This window comes from Scomber scombrus, chromosome 19, assembly GCF_963691925.1.
Source record: "Scomber scombrus chromosome 19, fScoSco1.1, whole genome shotgun sequence".
Taxonomy (NCBI): domain Eukaryota; kingdom Metazoa; phylum Chordata; class Actinopteri; order Scombriformes; family Scombridae; genus Scomber; species Scomber scombrus.
In genome coordinates, this window is record NC_084988.1 from 2,005,788 (window position 1) to 2,020,819 (window position 15,032).

General features: G+C 40.9%; 1 protein-coding gene and 1 long non-coding RNA gene across 2 annotated transcripts in view; both read left to right on the forward strand.

Moving 5' to 3' along the window:
* LOC134001035 (uncharacterized) overlaps positions 1-15,032 on the forward strand; it is a 267,716-nt gene that overhangs the window by 29,223 nt on the left and 223,461 nt on the right. The gene's annotated exons all lie outside the window — the stretch shown is intronic.
* The window catches only part of LOC134001007 (protein jagged-2-like), a 67,231-nt gene that overhangs the window by 22,443 nt on the left and 29,756 nt on the right, over positions 1-15,032 (forward strand). The window contains exons 3-5 of the mRNA XM_062440542.1: positions 1,978-2,035; positions 13,542-13,796; positions 14,793-14,853. Coding sequence (XP_062296526.1) covers positions 1,978-2,035; positions 13,542-13,796; positions 14,793-14,853 — 374 coding nt within the window. The remainder of the gene's footprint in view (positions 1-1,977; positions 2,036-13,541; positions 13,797-14,792; positions 14,854-15,032) is intronic.

Sequence of the window (15,032 nt, forward strand, 5' to 3'; positions counted from 1 at the left end):
GTCACTCTGAGTCAGACTTGGGTCATGGGAACTCACAGCTGCTCGTCCGACCCCATGCAGTTGACAGACAGCGAGCTCCAGCTCAGTTTGTTTGCTGATGCCCCGTGAAAAAAAAGGAAAGGAAAAAAAAAAGCCCTGCACCTGAAACAATCCAGAGTTTTTTAGTTTGTTGCTTGTGGGATGGCGGAGTCCGTCTCCTCTAGGAAAGTAGGGCATAGTGTGCAGGCGTGCTGAGCTTTTACGTATAATATCCACACAACACTGTTTAATAATGTGATATAACGTTTATTCGACGTGTTTCTCACATGCTTCAAACTAACTTCAGTCTGTTTTTAGCTGAGATTCACACCAAAAACTGGCCTGTGTTACTTCACACACCAATAAGACATGAAATAAAATGCCAAAATGCTGCACAGTGGTTAATAATACTCACATGTGGGATTTTTATAACACTGGAAAGTTATGTTTTGTCGTTCAGTGCAACAATCACGAGGTAAACAGTAGAAAAACAGCGTTCAGGTAATAAAGTAATTCACCAGGAATGTGCGCTTGCTTGTATGTGATGCTGCTAATTAACCGATGATGATGTGTTGCGGCTGGTTTAAGTTTATTTTTTACTGGATGATCTTCGTACATGCTGTGATTGGCTAAGAAACTAATGAAATTATCTGAACATTAACATTGAAATTGGCATCAAATGCTGGCTGAATGCTCATAGGCTTGAATCCTGTTGTTTGATGAGCTACTTCCAGATTTAAATCAGTAAAACATTCATATTTTTCTACTAAAAGTTTGTGCTGGTTTCACTCTTGAAATGTTATAAACATGCTAAAATCAAGTGTATAATGTTGTCCGTGGTAATGTAATGCAATTTTAACTTTGTATAAAACAAGGAGAGATGCATTGTATCCGGTAGGTGGAATAATAAATTAATGAGATAATTTAATGTAATTTGGAGTACAAAACACCAGGTCATGACACTTTGCAAACATTATCATATGGATGAGCTCTGTAGGTCTGTGAGAAAATAGGGCCTATCAACAAAAATGCATCTGAGTTGCATTATGGGAAATGTAGGATTCAAGCAAACAGAGCAAGATATGCTGCAAAAGTATATAAGAATTCGATATAATGAAAGTTAAATGATTTCTTCAGGCATTATCTTAGGTGGTCTTTATTTAAAGTGAAGCCCACCTCTTATATAACATGCTGCAGGTGTTTCCCTCGCCACTTGACTTTTAAAAATCCCCTGCAAGATCCCAAAAGAGGAGTCAGGAGAAATACACTTCCACATTGGAAATCAATACTAAACCACACAAAAAAGCCCTTGAGCAAGTTATCCAATCCCGACTCGTCCCGGGGGGGGTTGGGGTGCAGAGCGAAAGGCGAAGCATCTGCCCTCTGGGATCAATACAGAGTCACCGGGGAAAAAAGGTGATCTAGTGACGTTACTCAGCACCTGATCCACAAACCTTTTGGCCCAGTTAAACCAGAGTGTCATAAAAAAAAAAAAGCATGTATGGAAAAAATGTGGTGAATGTTTTGTTCTGCGTCTGTACAGCGGCTGCATTTGTTAACTAGCCTCGGGCAGATGGAAGCTAATCAGTGACAGCAGTGTGGGAACAGGAGCTGTTTTCCCATCGTTATTCACCTTTTAAGAAAAATATGTGTGTGCGTGGTTGAAACTGTGTGTGTGTGTGTGTGTGTGTGTGTGTGTGTGTGTGTGTGTGGTTGAAAGTGTGTGTGTGTCTGTTTATGAATGACGGCAGCTCATATCTAAGTTTCTGTGTAAACTCCACATCATGTGCACGTCTACGTCTTTAAGTGGGCATATCTGAGTTTCAGCAAGAGTGTGTGTTTCTCTCTCTCTCTGTGTGTGTGTGTGTGTTTCTCTGTGTGTGTGTGTGCAGTGTTTTTGTATTAGCATGCACTCTGATAACCTCTGCCTCTCTCTCTCTCTCTCTCTGTGTGTTGCAGCGAGCGTACACTGTGATAGTGGAGGCGTGGGACAGGGACAACGGCACACACAGTAATGGTAAGGTTATTCCTCTACACTGTTGTCATAACAGTGTTTTAAGAAAATAAAATAATAATAATAATTTTTTTTTTCTCCTTATTCTCCATCCCAAAAATCACACACTCTTCACTGAAGTTCTCATTATCATTGTTTATTATTTTGAGGGTGTTTTTTTAAGTATCAGAGCTTAACCCTCCTGTTGTCCTCGAGTTAAGAAAGGAAGGAAGGAAGGAAGAAGGAAAGGAGGGAGGGAGGAAAGAAGGGAGGGAGGAAGGAAGGAAGGGAGGAAGGAAAGGAGGGAGGAAGAGAGGAGGGAGGAAATAAGGAAGGAAGGAGGTAGGAGGGAGGGAGAAAGGAAAAGAGGAAGGGAGGAAGAAGGAAGGAAAGGAAAGGAGGAAGAAGGAAGGAAAGGAGGGAGGAAGAAGGAAGGAAAGGAGGGAGGAAGGAAGGAGGGGAGGAAGGAGAAAGGAGGGAGGAAGGAAGGAGGGGAGGGAGGAAAGGAAGGAAAGATGGAAGGATGGAAGAAAGAAGGAAGGAGGGAGAGAGGGAGAAAGGAAAAGAGGAAGGACAGACGGAAGGAAGGAAGGAAGGAAGGAAGGAAAGGAGGAACAGTCAAAAGAGATGGGGTCAATTTGACCCGGGAGGACGACAGGAAGGTTAACTTTATGTGAAAAAGCTTTCTGGTTGGTTGGGTTAAAGATGCAAAGCCCGTTTTTTCTCATGGTGGATGTGCAAAAGGAAAAGTCTTTAGGGTTGTTAGAATACAATCTGATAAAGTTCATCCTCTTGGGTGCATGAATGCGCTCAGGAGATTTCATTGCAAAAACTAGATTATGACACATCTGGTGTGTTAAATTGATATTTTAGCCGGAAGGTCTTGAAAGAAGAAAGTCGACCAAGCATCCAAAAAAAAGATGTAAGAATTAATTCTCCATATCTACAGTAAATTTGAAAGGTTTTAATAATAATATCTTGTCATGGACGTTTTGACCTGATGGTGGCACTAGAGATGTTTGAAGTGCACTAAAATGTTCAGGAGTCATCTTCGGAGGAGCATGAATGGTGAAGCCAAAGATGCTTAGATATCTTGTAATGTAACAAAGTGCAGGTCTAATTGACTACACAACTATCGTCATCATATCAATCATCAAGTTTCTACTATTGAGATGTTTGTTTTAAGTAGTCTTTGCAATATGAAAGCGTCAAATTGTTGCAATCAACCTTTCATCAAATGAAGTCAATCGGGGGAAAGAAGAGGCTTTAAAAATGTCTCAGATGAGCCCGACAATCTGTCTGCAGTCCGTTGGCATAAAAAGCATGTTATCTCTTCTCATGAGGCCATTTCCTTAAAAAAAAAAAGAGTCACGAATGTTGATCGTGTGAACTGGAGCCAAATTTCCTTTCAAGGCTAACAAGTTTGGTTCTAACCTGCCTGCTTTCTTTGGTCTACGTCTCCTCTACGTTTCCTGTTAATACACGCTGCTGTAGTATCGGTGCTCGTAAGGAAGGGCACAAAATGAATCAATACGTAGATTTATTGGAGGGTTTTTCCCGCACTTAAGTCAGTTGAAATGACCAATATCTCTGGTGGGCTTGTTTAGTTTAGCTTAGCACAAACTGCTAGCAGGGAAGAAATGGATTATTGTCTTATTTACTTGTTTTTTTGCTTTGTGTGTGAGTTTAAAATGTGTAGAAGTAGAAAATGAGACACTGTTAAGCAGTTGCACAACTTTGGCGACCATCTCCGCATGTTTGCTGCTATGATTGCCTCTGAAACCCCAAACTGATCCTCCAGTATAGGTGCAAATAAATGGAAAGGAATACCATCATAATAATGATGTTCTTATGTATTGCCTCATTTATCTATTCATTTAGATTTATTTACTTAATGCTCATTTTTTCCCTCCACTCATTCATTTCCTGTCACTTTTTTCGGCCCCCCCGCATGCCATCTGGCTTCCTTCTCCAACATTGCGTGTAGGAGACATTAGTCGAAAGGGATGCGATCTTTCTTCCCGATAAGAAAAACACAGGATTTGCTTCGTTACATGCTGACTCACTTTCCAAACAAGTTGATTTCGGGCCCAGATTGTTCATTGACCTCGCCTTTCTTTCGCCTACTCACGATCCATCTGTTGTCTAACTTCCTTCTTTTTTTTCTTTCTTCTACTTCTTCTTCACAAGATACTTCCAGATTTGTTCAGGATCAATGCATCTTGGTGTGGAAGCTAGTTTTTGGGTTGAGGATTGTCGACAGGTCCATAGAAACACTTTGCATTGAGCAGTTATCTTCCATTGTAGGAGTTTCTATCGGTTATATTGTACAGTTAATGCATTTGGCCCTGGTGTTAAAAACCAAGATGTTGAGCTTGTGCCACATAGATATAATGTGTTATATAATCAATTTAGCCTTCCTGTTGTCTTCCTGTTGACCATGCAACTTTCTGTCCAGTCTGGTTTGACTGTATATAAAGTATAAGGGATAAATTATCACCCAATTTTGTGTTAGACCTTTTTTAGTTCCAACTTATTGCCACAGGAAATTATGGTCAACAGGAAGACAAATGAAAGTATACCTCATTTTTTAGTTAACGCCTGTTGTCTTCTTGGGTTAAAATTGACCTGAAGACATCAGGAAAGGTTGAGCAGCAAAAAAAGAAGCATTGCATAATCTAAATTGAGTCCAGTCTTGCCATGAAACTGTCACCCTGATGAAGGCTTTTAGATAAAAAATGCATTGGTGTCAGCCTCCTGGACTCATGTTAACTATCCTCTGCAGTGAGGTGTGTACAGATGTAAAAATTGAGGAAGAAAAGATGTTGGGTGTGTGAAGATGGATTGGTGCAACTATCAGAACTTAACCCTAACAGCTGCAGCACATTTGGTGATAGCATGAAAGGACAATAGACTAAGAAAGCCAGACTACTGTCATCAACTCGTAGATCAGTCAGCTGGAAAGAATGGGAGGTGTGTACTATCCTTTGTATCACATACTGAAATCAAAGGGACGAGCTGCAGCTTTGTCTCTTCCCGTTTAGCGTTGTGACTTGATGATTGACAGGTAGCTTATTTGCGCTTCTCCGCCATCTCCCTCTCGTTTTCTCACCCTCTTCAGGGTCACCCAGACTGTTTTCGGCTCTCCCTCTATATTAAGCCTGTGAGAGCATTGCCTCGTTAAGCCATTAATTACATACTGCAGCTCTCTCTTTTTTACCCCCCTCCTCCCTCCTCCTCTTCCCCTCTTTCCTGTGATGTCTGTCTCCTAATTAGCATCTCGCCAGCTGTCCGGCTACCGCACGCCACTTCATTATCCTCAAACAGCGTGACAGGCTGGCATCCAGACTTGCCGTGCCTCGGCCTGGACGGCAGCTTCGGCGGAGGGGACATTTAAGTCTTATGCTTGCTCGACCACCTGTAGATTTTGATGGTGTGATAGCTAGGGACGGATGTTTCATTTAATCCTTCAGAGGGGAGGGGGTGGCGGGTTGGAGGGACAGGCAGGCAGATGGGGGGGTGCTGACGTCTCGAACCGCCGCGCCCCCCTCTCCCCTCCCCCTCCCTTCTCTCGTAGACTTGGATCGAGTATTTTCTCATTGCGTGATTCACAAGTTGGATCCCTGAATCTGTCAGTGAGTCTGTCAGCAGCCCAAGTGTCCTGTCAAAGTGAAACCTTACCGGCTTTGCTTGCTCGTAAGTCGCACTGGATAAGCTAAAAATATGAATTATGAGGAACATTCCTGCGTGTAGGTTTACCTGTGATGGGTCAGTGAGTTCCTGAAGGTATATTTTGGTGATTAAGTGTTATTATTTACCTTTTTTTTCTTTCTTTTTTTGCTGGATTCACTTTCACTCTCTCTGTTCCTGCTTGCATTTGTGATTTTTATCTACATTTTTGAGATGTTACTTCAGACAAACATCACAGAGCAGGCACCAACCTGTTGCATCCAGCTGTGAGAGGAATAGTGATACTGTGGCGTAATTAGAGAGTTTGTGATGGAGCCAGGTGTGCACAACTATAAGATGCTTCTCCCCCCCCCCCCCCTTTGATTATCTGCCAGCACATGATTAGATGTGCTGTATCTTACTGTGTAATATGGCTGCACGATGCATGTTCAGTGTTTAATGTGAGAAAAGTAGCCACGCAACCTGTTTCAAATGATGCTTACTAAATAGTTTCCCATGATACTTAACATTGTTTCCCACAGTGTTTTGTATAATATGCATGAGAAGAAGGTTCCCCACTGAGTATCAGCGGTGTGGCACGAAGGTTTGGACAGAATTTAAGTTGATACCAGCGCCAGTCAAATATTTGAGCGTAATTTTTCACTTAACAAAAGAAGCCAAAGTTCTCAAAATGTTTAATGTTGTCAAAACTCAACCAGCCGTGCATTACTACGCCAAATAAAATAATGTAAAACTGGCAGATTTGATGTATATTTCACCAGCTTTTAGTTCTTGAATGTTTTTGACACTTTTTTGACACATTTGCGTTACAAGTCTCTGCTTTCGCTGCATTAAAATAATCGTTTCTTTTCATAATTGCTGGTCATTTTGTCACGATGACCATCCTAAAGCTTAAAGACTGCACCCAAAAAACTCAACAGTAGGGCTTATTATGGCGATTATGGCAAAAATCAATATCACGATTAATTGAACTTTTAACCTCGATTACTATTAATGAACGATTATCTCCTCCCTTTATGAACAGTTATGTATTTTCACAGTTTCTTTAGTTTTGTATTTCACTCTGCTGCCCTCACACATGAGGATCTTTAGGGAGGGAAAATAATGATGTTTTAAGGCAGGGGGGTCAAACATGAGGCCCATGGGCCAGAACCGGCCCTCCGAGGAGACCAATCCAGCCCACTTTCCTTCCTTCTTTCCTTCCATTCATCTTTCCTTCCTCCCATCTGTCCTTTCTTTCTTTCTTCCTTCCTTCCTTCCTTCCATCTTTCCTTCCTCCCTTTCTTCCTTCCATCTTTCATGCCCTACTCAATAAAAAGAAAAATAATGTGAAAAAAAAATGATGTGTCAGCATGAATCGACTGTTTAAGGCAGCAGCTTCGAACCATTTCCTCTTACAACATCTTCAAATTAAGGCTTACTTAATCGTTATTAGTCGGCATTAGTGTGGACATGAGCTAATAGTAGTTAAACTAAAACAATGTCTCAGGTTGTTTCCATTTAAAGCCAATGATGCATTTTCTTTCTTTCTTACTTACCCATTTATTGACTCGGTAACTTTCCTTTGAGTGTAAGTGATTATAGACTCATTTATAGGTACGTGGAGGGATGCATGTATAAAATAATGTCAGCAGAACACCTGGAATCAGGAGGCAGAGCTGCAGTTTACAGTAAGAGTGATTCATCGAGGATAAACTGGTTGTCAGGGGTGTTGCTTTGTTTTAAAAGTATTTTTCCCTCCAGGTGATTTAGCGCTGCATCACCAAACATGTACAGCTATTTGTTATAATCTCTGCTACTGTAAAGCAACATTTTTTTTTTATTAGATAAAAGGTTAAACGTTCAGGTGATCAACATTTTTTCTTACTCTGGATTTGTTTTAACCTGCTTGGCGCTCGGGTCGGGTGGAGTTAAATGCATCAGGACACGTTAAGGGAAAATTATAATACACCAAAATAATTGCACGTAATCAATGTTGAAATGTTGTCCTGTTATTGCCAAAACCCTTGTGATTAATCTTTATATTTCAACAACTTGGCACGCCTCAGCAAAAGAAACACTTCCACCTCCAGTAGAGATTTAAAAATTACCTCTTTTTCATCGCCGACATCGATCTCTCGATCATTATATATAATTATATAAGCAGGTACTACTTTACTTTTCCGATAGCATATGGATTTCAGTTGTTATCGCCGGGGCAACAGGGTATAAATCAGGATCTGAGTGTCAGTAATCACTTCAAAACAATCTCTCCTACCTGTTTTTTTTATTTCTTATTAAACAAGAACAAGAAGCCGTAAGCCCAATGTTTCCCGCTAAAGATACAGATCCCAAAATAATCTTTTATTTAAAAAAACCCGATGAGTAATTTCCTAACACACAGCAGGGAACTGTAACTCTTAACAAAAGCCACTCAAACTGGAGGAAACACAGCATTTGTTTGGGACTATTTTCAGCAGCGGATGAATACACATTTGTTACTCTAGTGGCTTAAAATAAACCACAGTTCACTCATATAGCTCATGTTTTCAGTAGTTTTTGGACAATAATGGAGCTTTATGGCACAGAGAAATAAGACATATCAAGCTTTTTTAATTGTTGTATATATGTAAAGTAATAACAGACTTATACTTTAGCTTTATGGTGTCTGATCACCTTCTTATCAGCCCAATACATACCCAGTATCTGTAATTCTCTGCCTTCTTTTAAAGCCAACCCCCCCCGCCGCCGCCACCAGCCAACAATTTACCATCAACAACATCTCCGCGGCTCTTTTCTCCTGCCATTTGTGTTTTGTTTTGAAACAGGCGGGGGCTTCCTGAAGCATAAACAGCCTTTCACAAAGCCTTCTTTTTTTTTTTTCTTTTTTTTTTTTTTTTTCCTGAAGGCCTCTTCAACCTGTTGCCCAGACCTGTTCACACAAGGCTCCCGTATAGCACACATACTGTAAAACAACGGCAGGAAATGTACTTATAATGTCCACTTTTGACAGATTTATCAGCTGCTTTTTTTTAGGGAAAATCCACACCCAAAAAAAACAACAAAAAAAAACCCTTGTACTGTATTTCTTGGTGATTGTTTTGTTTAGTGACAGATTGACATTTGAACCAGTTAAGGCATTTTTTAAAGGGAAATAAATAGTTTGACATCTTGGGAAACAGCCTTATAAGCTTATCTATTAGCTTAGCTTAGTTATGTGGTTAGGAATCATTTCCTCATGAGGCCATAATTTGGTTCCCACTGCCAGCAAGCTTCAACAAATACACTGTTCATGAGTCGGGATCGAAAACTATGCTGCTGTGATGTGAAAATAAATGTGACTTCTATATAGAAAAAAAAGAAGTTCAAAGAGGTTAAAGGTCAAAAACCCCTTTAACAAAACTCTCCAGCTTGTTGCATGCAACTAAACAAACCTCTAAAAAACTCCAGTTAGTATTTGTGCCCTTAAAATAAAGTCTTTTTATAACAATCATGTTGCTCTTCACACGATCAGCTGCTCAAATCTGAAGCCCCTTGTTGTTTATATAAGCCGGTTTTTATATGGCCCTCTCTCTCCTGCTCTCCCTAGTAACAACGGTCCCTCTCTCTCTCTCTCTCTCTCTCTCTCTCTCTCTCTCTCTCTCTCCTCTCTCTCTCTCTCTCTCTCTCTCTCTCTCTCTCTCTCTCTCTCTCCCTCTCTCTCTCTCTCTCTCTCTCCCTCTCTCTCTCTCTCTCTCTCTCTCTCTCTCTCTCTCTCATGATTGGTCTATATTTTTATATCTAATTGCCGGAGATGAGCAGCAGTGAGTGAGTGAGTGAGTGAGTGCCTGGGTGTTTTTCAGGTGGTGGGTGTGGGACTGAAATCTGTGGCAGTGTGTTAACGCAGCGCAGTGAGACTCTGTAAATCAGGACAGTGTGAAAATGGATTCTTAGTGAGACTCTTTTTTTTTTAACTCTTTTTCTGCAGTGTCAAAACTTCCGAAGCTATATTATACTGATGATGATGATGATATAGGCAAGGCAGCTTTATTTATATAGTGCATTTCATACACAATGGCAATTCAACAGTAAGAATTGGAAATTAACCTTTGTGTCGTCCTCCCGGGTCAAATTGACCCTGTCTGTTTTGACTGTTCCTTCTTTCCTCCCTTCCCTCCTTACGTCTGTCCTTCCTTCCTCCTTCTCTCTTTCTTTCCTTCCTCTCTCGTTCCTCTCTTCCTTCTGTCATTCCTTCCTCCCTCCCTCCTTGTTTCCTTCTTCCCTCCCTCCTTCTCTCTTTCTTCTTTCCTCCCTCCCTCCTTCTCTTTCTTTCCTCCCCCTAGCTTCCTTCCTTCGTCTCTCCTTTCCTTCCTTCTTCCTTCCTCCTTTCCTTCCTTCCTCCCTCCCTCCTTTCCTTCCTTCTTCCTCCCTTCCTTCTTCCTCCCTCTTTTCCTTCCTTCTTCGTCCCTTTCTTCCTTCCTTCCTTCCTTCCTTCCTCTTTTCCTTCCTTCTTCCTCCCTCCTTCCTTCCTCCCTCTTTTTCCTTCCTTCTTCCTTTCTTCCATCCTTCCTTCCTCCCTCCCTCCGTTCCTTCGGAGGAAAGAAGGAAAGAAGGAAGGAAGGGAGGGAGGGAGAAAGGAAAAGAGGAAGGGAGGAAGGACAGAATGAAGGAAGAAAGGGGGGAAGGAAGAAGGAAAGAAGGAAGGGAGGCAAAAGAGAGGAAGGAAAGAAAGAGAGAAGGAGGGAAGGGAGGAAAGAAGGAACAGTCAAAACAGACGGGTCAATTTGACCCGGGAGGACGACACGAAGGTTGATTTGTAGACCAGTAGCAGAACTTTAACATTTATTCTACAGCTGACTGGGAGCCAGTGTAAAGACTTTTTATAGACTACTTTTAAAAGGGAAAATGTTTAAATTTCACATAGTAGATGCATTAAAAAAGCTGCACCAGTTTCTCCCAGTGCAACCAGTCAACCATTAAGAGTAGAAAGAAATTGGCTCAGAAGTCTTTTTTTTTTAGTGTGTACATTTGATGCAGTGTGTAGTGTGTATGATAAGGTCACATTCTTCCTCTGATGAGTGAACAGCTGAATAAGCAATAAAAAGAAATACACTCAGGGGGGGGTTTTACTGCTATAGCCTTACTTGGTGTTATGTGTGTGTGTTTGTGTGTGTGTGTGTGTGTGTGTGTGTGTGTGTGTGTGTGTGTGTGTGTGTGTGTGTGTGTGTGTGTGTGTGTGTGTGTGTGTGTGTCTGTGTGTGTGTGTGTGTGTGTGTGTGTGTGTGTGTGTGTGTGTGTGTGTGTATAAGCTTATTGTAGCTGGTGTTATTCAATCAGTAGATTACTGCCTTAATTACTCCTCTACTGATGCTATTATTAGACCTGCTTAATAGTAGAAATGTAGCTCTGTTTTCCTGTAATTGTCGTAGTTGTTGCTGTTTAACAAAAGATGCACAATCAGTCTTAATGTAAAGTTTTAAGGTGTTTTCAGACAGGAAGCAGTGCTCATTTTATTAAGATGATTACATTTAAAAGTTAATGGAAAGATAGACGAGGTAATGCAAATTTGCAGCACCGTTTGAGCTTAAACTTTGCTGTAATGCCGAGCTTATGAATGTGTTTGATATAGCACAGAGATGAGAGGAAAGAGGAGAGATACTAACCCTCCTGTTGTCCTTGAGTCAAGGAAGGAAGGGAGGAAGAAGGAAGGACGGATGGAAGGGAGGAAGAAGGAAGGAAAGGAGGAAGGAAGGAAGGAAGGAAGGAAGGAAGGAAGGAAGGGAGAAGGAAAGCAGGAAGAAGGAAGGAAAGGAGGGAGGGAGGGAGGAAGGAAAGAAGGGAGGGAGGATGAAAGAAGGAAAGAAGGGAGAGAGGGAAGAAGGGATTAAGGAAGAAGGAAGGAAAGGAGGGAGGAAGGGAGGGAGGAAAGGAAAGAAGGAAGGGAGGAAGGTAGGAGGGAAGAAGGAAGGAAGGTCTTTTACTTTTCTTCTTGTAAATTTTCTGGAATATTTTACTTCCAGAAGACTTCATGTTTTCGCAACCCTCCATCTTGAATGAGAGTGGACAAATCTGCAAACTTTAAAGCATTTTCATTCTCCGAAAGGCAAATTTTATGCACCGAGGGAAAAGATATAGTAGTGAAATGTTATAATTTATTACAAAATCTTAAATTAAACATGCTTGGACTCATAACTGTTGTGAATATTGCTTTTTAAAGTAGTGAATTACATTTGTTAATTGCTGTGTAAAAAAAGAAGAAGCACGCTCTAATCAATTTATGTTGTAAAATCAAACTTTAAAAATGCAAGTTAAGTAAGTAAAATATCCAAACCAAAAGTCTTCTGTCTACCAAATAACTTCACATATCATCACTACCCATTATAATACATTGAATCTCCAAATTTGGTGATTATATAATGAATAATGAATATAATAAAGTGGGGTTAAGTGTGCTGTCATGGGGTTAAGAATTTTAAGAATGTTAACTCTTCCGCTGAACCCAACGGAGGACAGCAGGCATTCAAAGCACTAAAGATGAATCCTTCCTTCCTTCCACCCTTCAGCTCCGTCTCCTCCGAGTTGCCCCCTCGGCTCTGCAAGAAGCAGCAGCAGCGAAGCAGCGAAGCCTGCAGGGTCACGGTGCTTCTGTTCTTTGAGAACAAGCTAAAGGGTCTTTCCTATGTCGCCCTTCCTCGTCTGTTCCCCGTCTCTTATTATTTCCGGCCTGGCTCCGATGGAGTCGGGGCTGGATATCCTGAGAGGTGGAGGCGGGGGGGGTGGAGGAGAAGGAGAAGGGGGGGGGGCATTTCACCAAGGCAGGAAAACTGAAAAAGCATTTCGGTTATCAAGCGCTCCCAGACCTCGTTTCGACACCCGATGTTTGTGCTTGCTTAATTTTTCCCATTCTTTTTTCGTCTTCTGTTTTTTTTGGTGCATTCTTTGGTTGTTTGACCGGAGGTTACACCTTCCCTCTGATGTGTGTTACCATGAGGCGTAGCGTCGAGCCTCGTGAATTATCTAATCTCACAAAAAAAAAAAAAAACGGGTTCTTTGGGTCAAATCTCATAACCGGAATCAGTCCTTCTCCTGGGAATGTCATTCAGAAGTTTTGTTGTTTAGATTTCGTACTTTACTATCAAACTGACCTGTTGGGCTTTCTGTAGTACTGAGAGACAAAAAGTCAATTTCATTCAATGCATTGTGTAATTGTGACGCAAATGATCAAGATAATGTTTCTCAAATGTCATTCTAGATGTAATATATTTGGGTTTTGGACTGTTGGTTGCACAAAAGAAGCAATTTAAAGACCTTAAGCTTTGTGATTGATTCTACAGCTTAGGGCTGGGCGATATGGACAAAATCATATATCACAATATTTCAGACTAAATACTTCGATATCGATATTGCAATATCAACAATATCGTAGAGATGACTGTTGATGCTTTCACAAAATATTTACACTATGAAATCTTTGATAAATAATCATCAGTAATGTGGATATAATGAAAAATGGGGTAAAAGGTAAATAACAGAACAGCTAGAACAGTCTGGTACATTCAGAAAATTACATCATTTTACTGTAATGCAGCTTTAAAACCAGGAAAAGACAACACTGATGACATCGTGATATTACGATATCCAAAATCTAAGACGATATCTTGCCTCATGTCACGATATTGATATAATTTGAATATATTGCCCAGCCCTATTACAGCTATCCTTGTACAGCTTTGCCTCTAAGGTTGGCTAATAATCCACTGATTAATCATCAAACATAAACTTTAATTGCAGCATTTTGCTTTTCTACAAATGATGGAATTACCAAAAGTGTTTTCAATGAAAATCAGAAGTATTAATGCTTTTTTATTTTCTTATGTTTCAGATGATGAGCTGCTGATCGAGCGCAGCTTCTACAAAGGGATGATCAACCCCGGCGATGAGAAGCAGCCGGTGGAGTATAAAAGCTTGGTCGCTAACATCGAGTACACCATCCGCGTGCGCTGCGACGAACACTACTACGGCAGCAAGTGCAACAAAGTGTGCCGTCCCCGAGACGACTACTTCGGCCACTACCTCTGCGACCAGCATGGGAATCGAGGCTGCATGGAGGGCTGGGAGGGGGAGGACTGCAAAACAGGTGAAGATACAGACGTCCAACCATCATATAATACACAGGGAGAGGTTTTTACTGATTTTAGCTGATATATACTTGATTTATGAAGAAATAAACTACAAAAAAGTGACAAAAAACAGTAGTTTTACCTCATATTCCTTGATGCAATCAATAAAACCTCATTGTAGTTTTACTTTTATCACTTTATTAATTAACTAACAGTACTATATATTGATTATTGAGGTATTCAGCCATATTTTTGACTCAACTGGTGAGATTTTACTCCTTTTTTGTCAACTTTGAGGCTCCATACTTGCAACATTTACATATCTGAAAATGCATGAAAGTAAAAATAGGAGAAAAAAGTAGAGGAAGAGCAAATGAGCCACTTATTTAACAGTGTTTTTGCTCCATTTGTGCTTGTATTACTAACTGTATCTCATTTTTACTTGTTTAAAAGTCCAAATAAATACACAGAGGTTTTAAAAAGTGAAAGCCAATAAAACAGCCAGCCATAAAAGAAGACTATACATCACAGCTTTTCTCACTTTACATTCTCTTGCTGCCCCTTTTTTTTCTGTTTCCCGAAAAAGAAGTTCATGCAAGTTCATGTCAAGTTAGCAAGAATTTAAAGAATGTTTTCCGACTCTCATCACTGCTGGAGATACAGCGCTTTCAAACTTTCCATCAGTGACTTTGCCATCCGTTATGACCACAGTAAAGAAGCTCTGCCTCTCACAAACAAGGCGACTCAGGAAATGAGAATTTAATGATTTTTTAGGGTTTTTCCAAAAAAACAAGAGACCCGAGGAGAAGAATCCAGAAATGATTTGATGTCACAGTTGTAAATCTGCAGATGAACTAATGCACACACACACACACACACACACACACACACACACACACACACACACACACACACACACACACACACACACACACACACACACACACACACACACACACACACACACACACACACACATCTCATGCTTTCTCTTTCTCTTTCTCTCCCAACAGCCATCTGCAAACAAGGATGCAGCCTCCAGCATGGGACGTGCAGCGTGCCGTCGGAGTGCAAGTGAGTCTCCTCCACTTTGTTTTTGTTTTGTTTGTTCCACTTTGTCCACCTTTTACGTCGGCGCTGTCAATCGATTTAAAATATGAACTTGTTTGGATGGAAACGCAGCGCAAGAGCTTAATGAGGATAACAGTGGTGACACACTAGAGTGATGGGGGTAGAAGAGGAGGAGGAGGAGG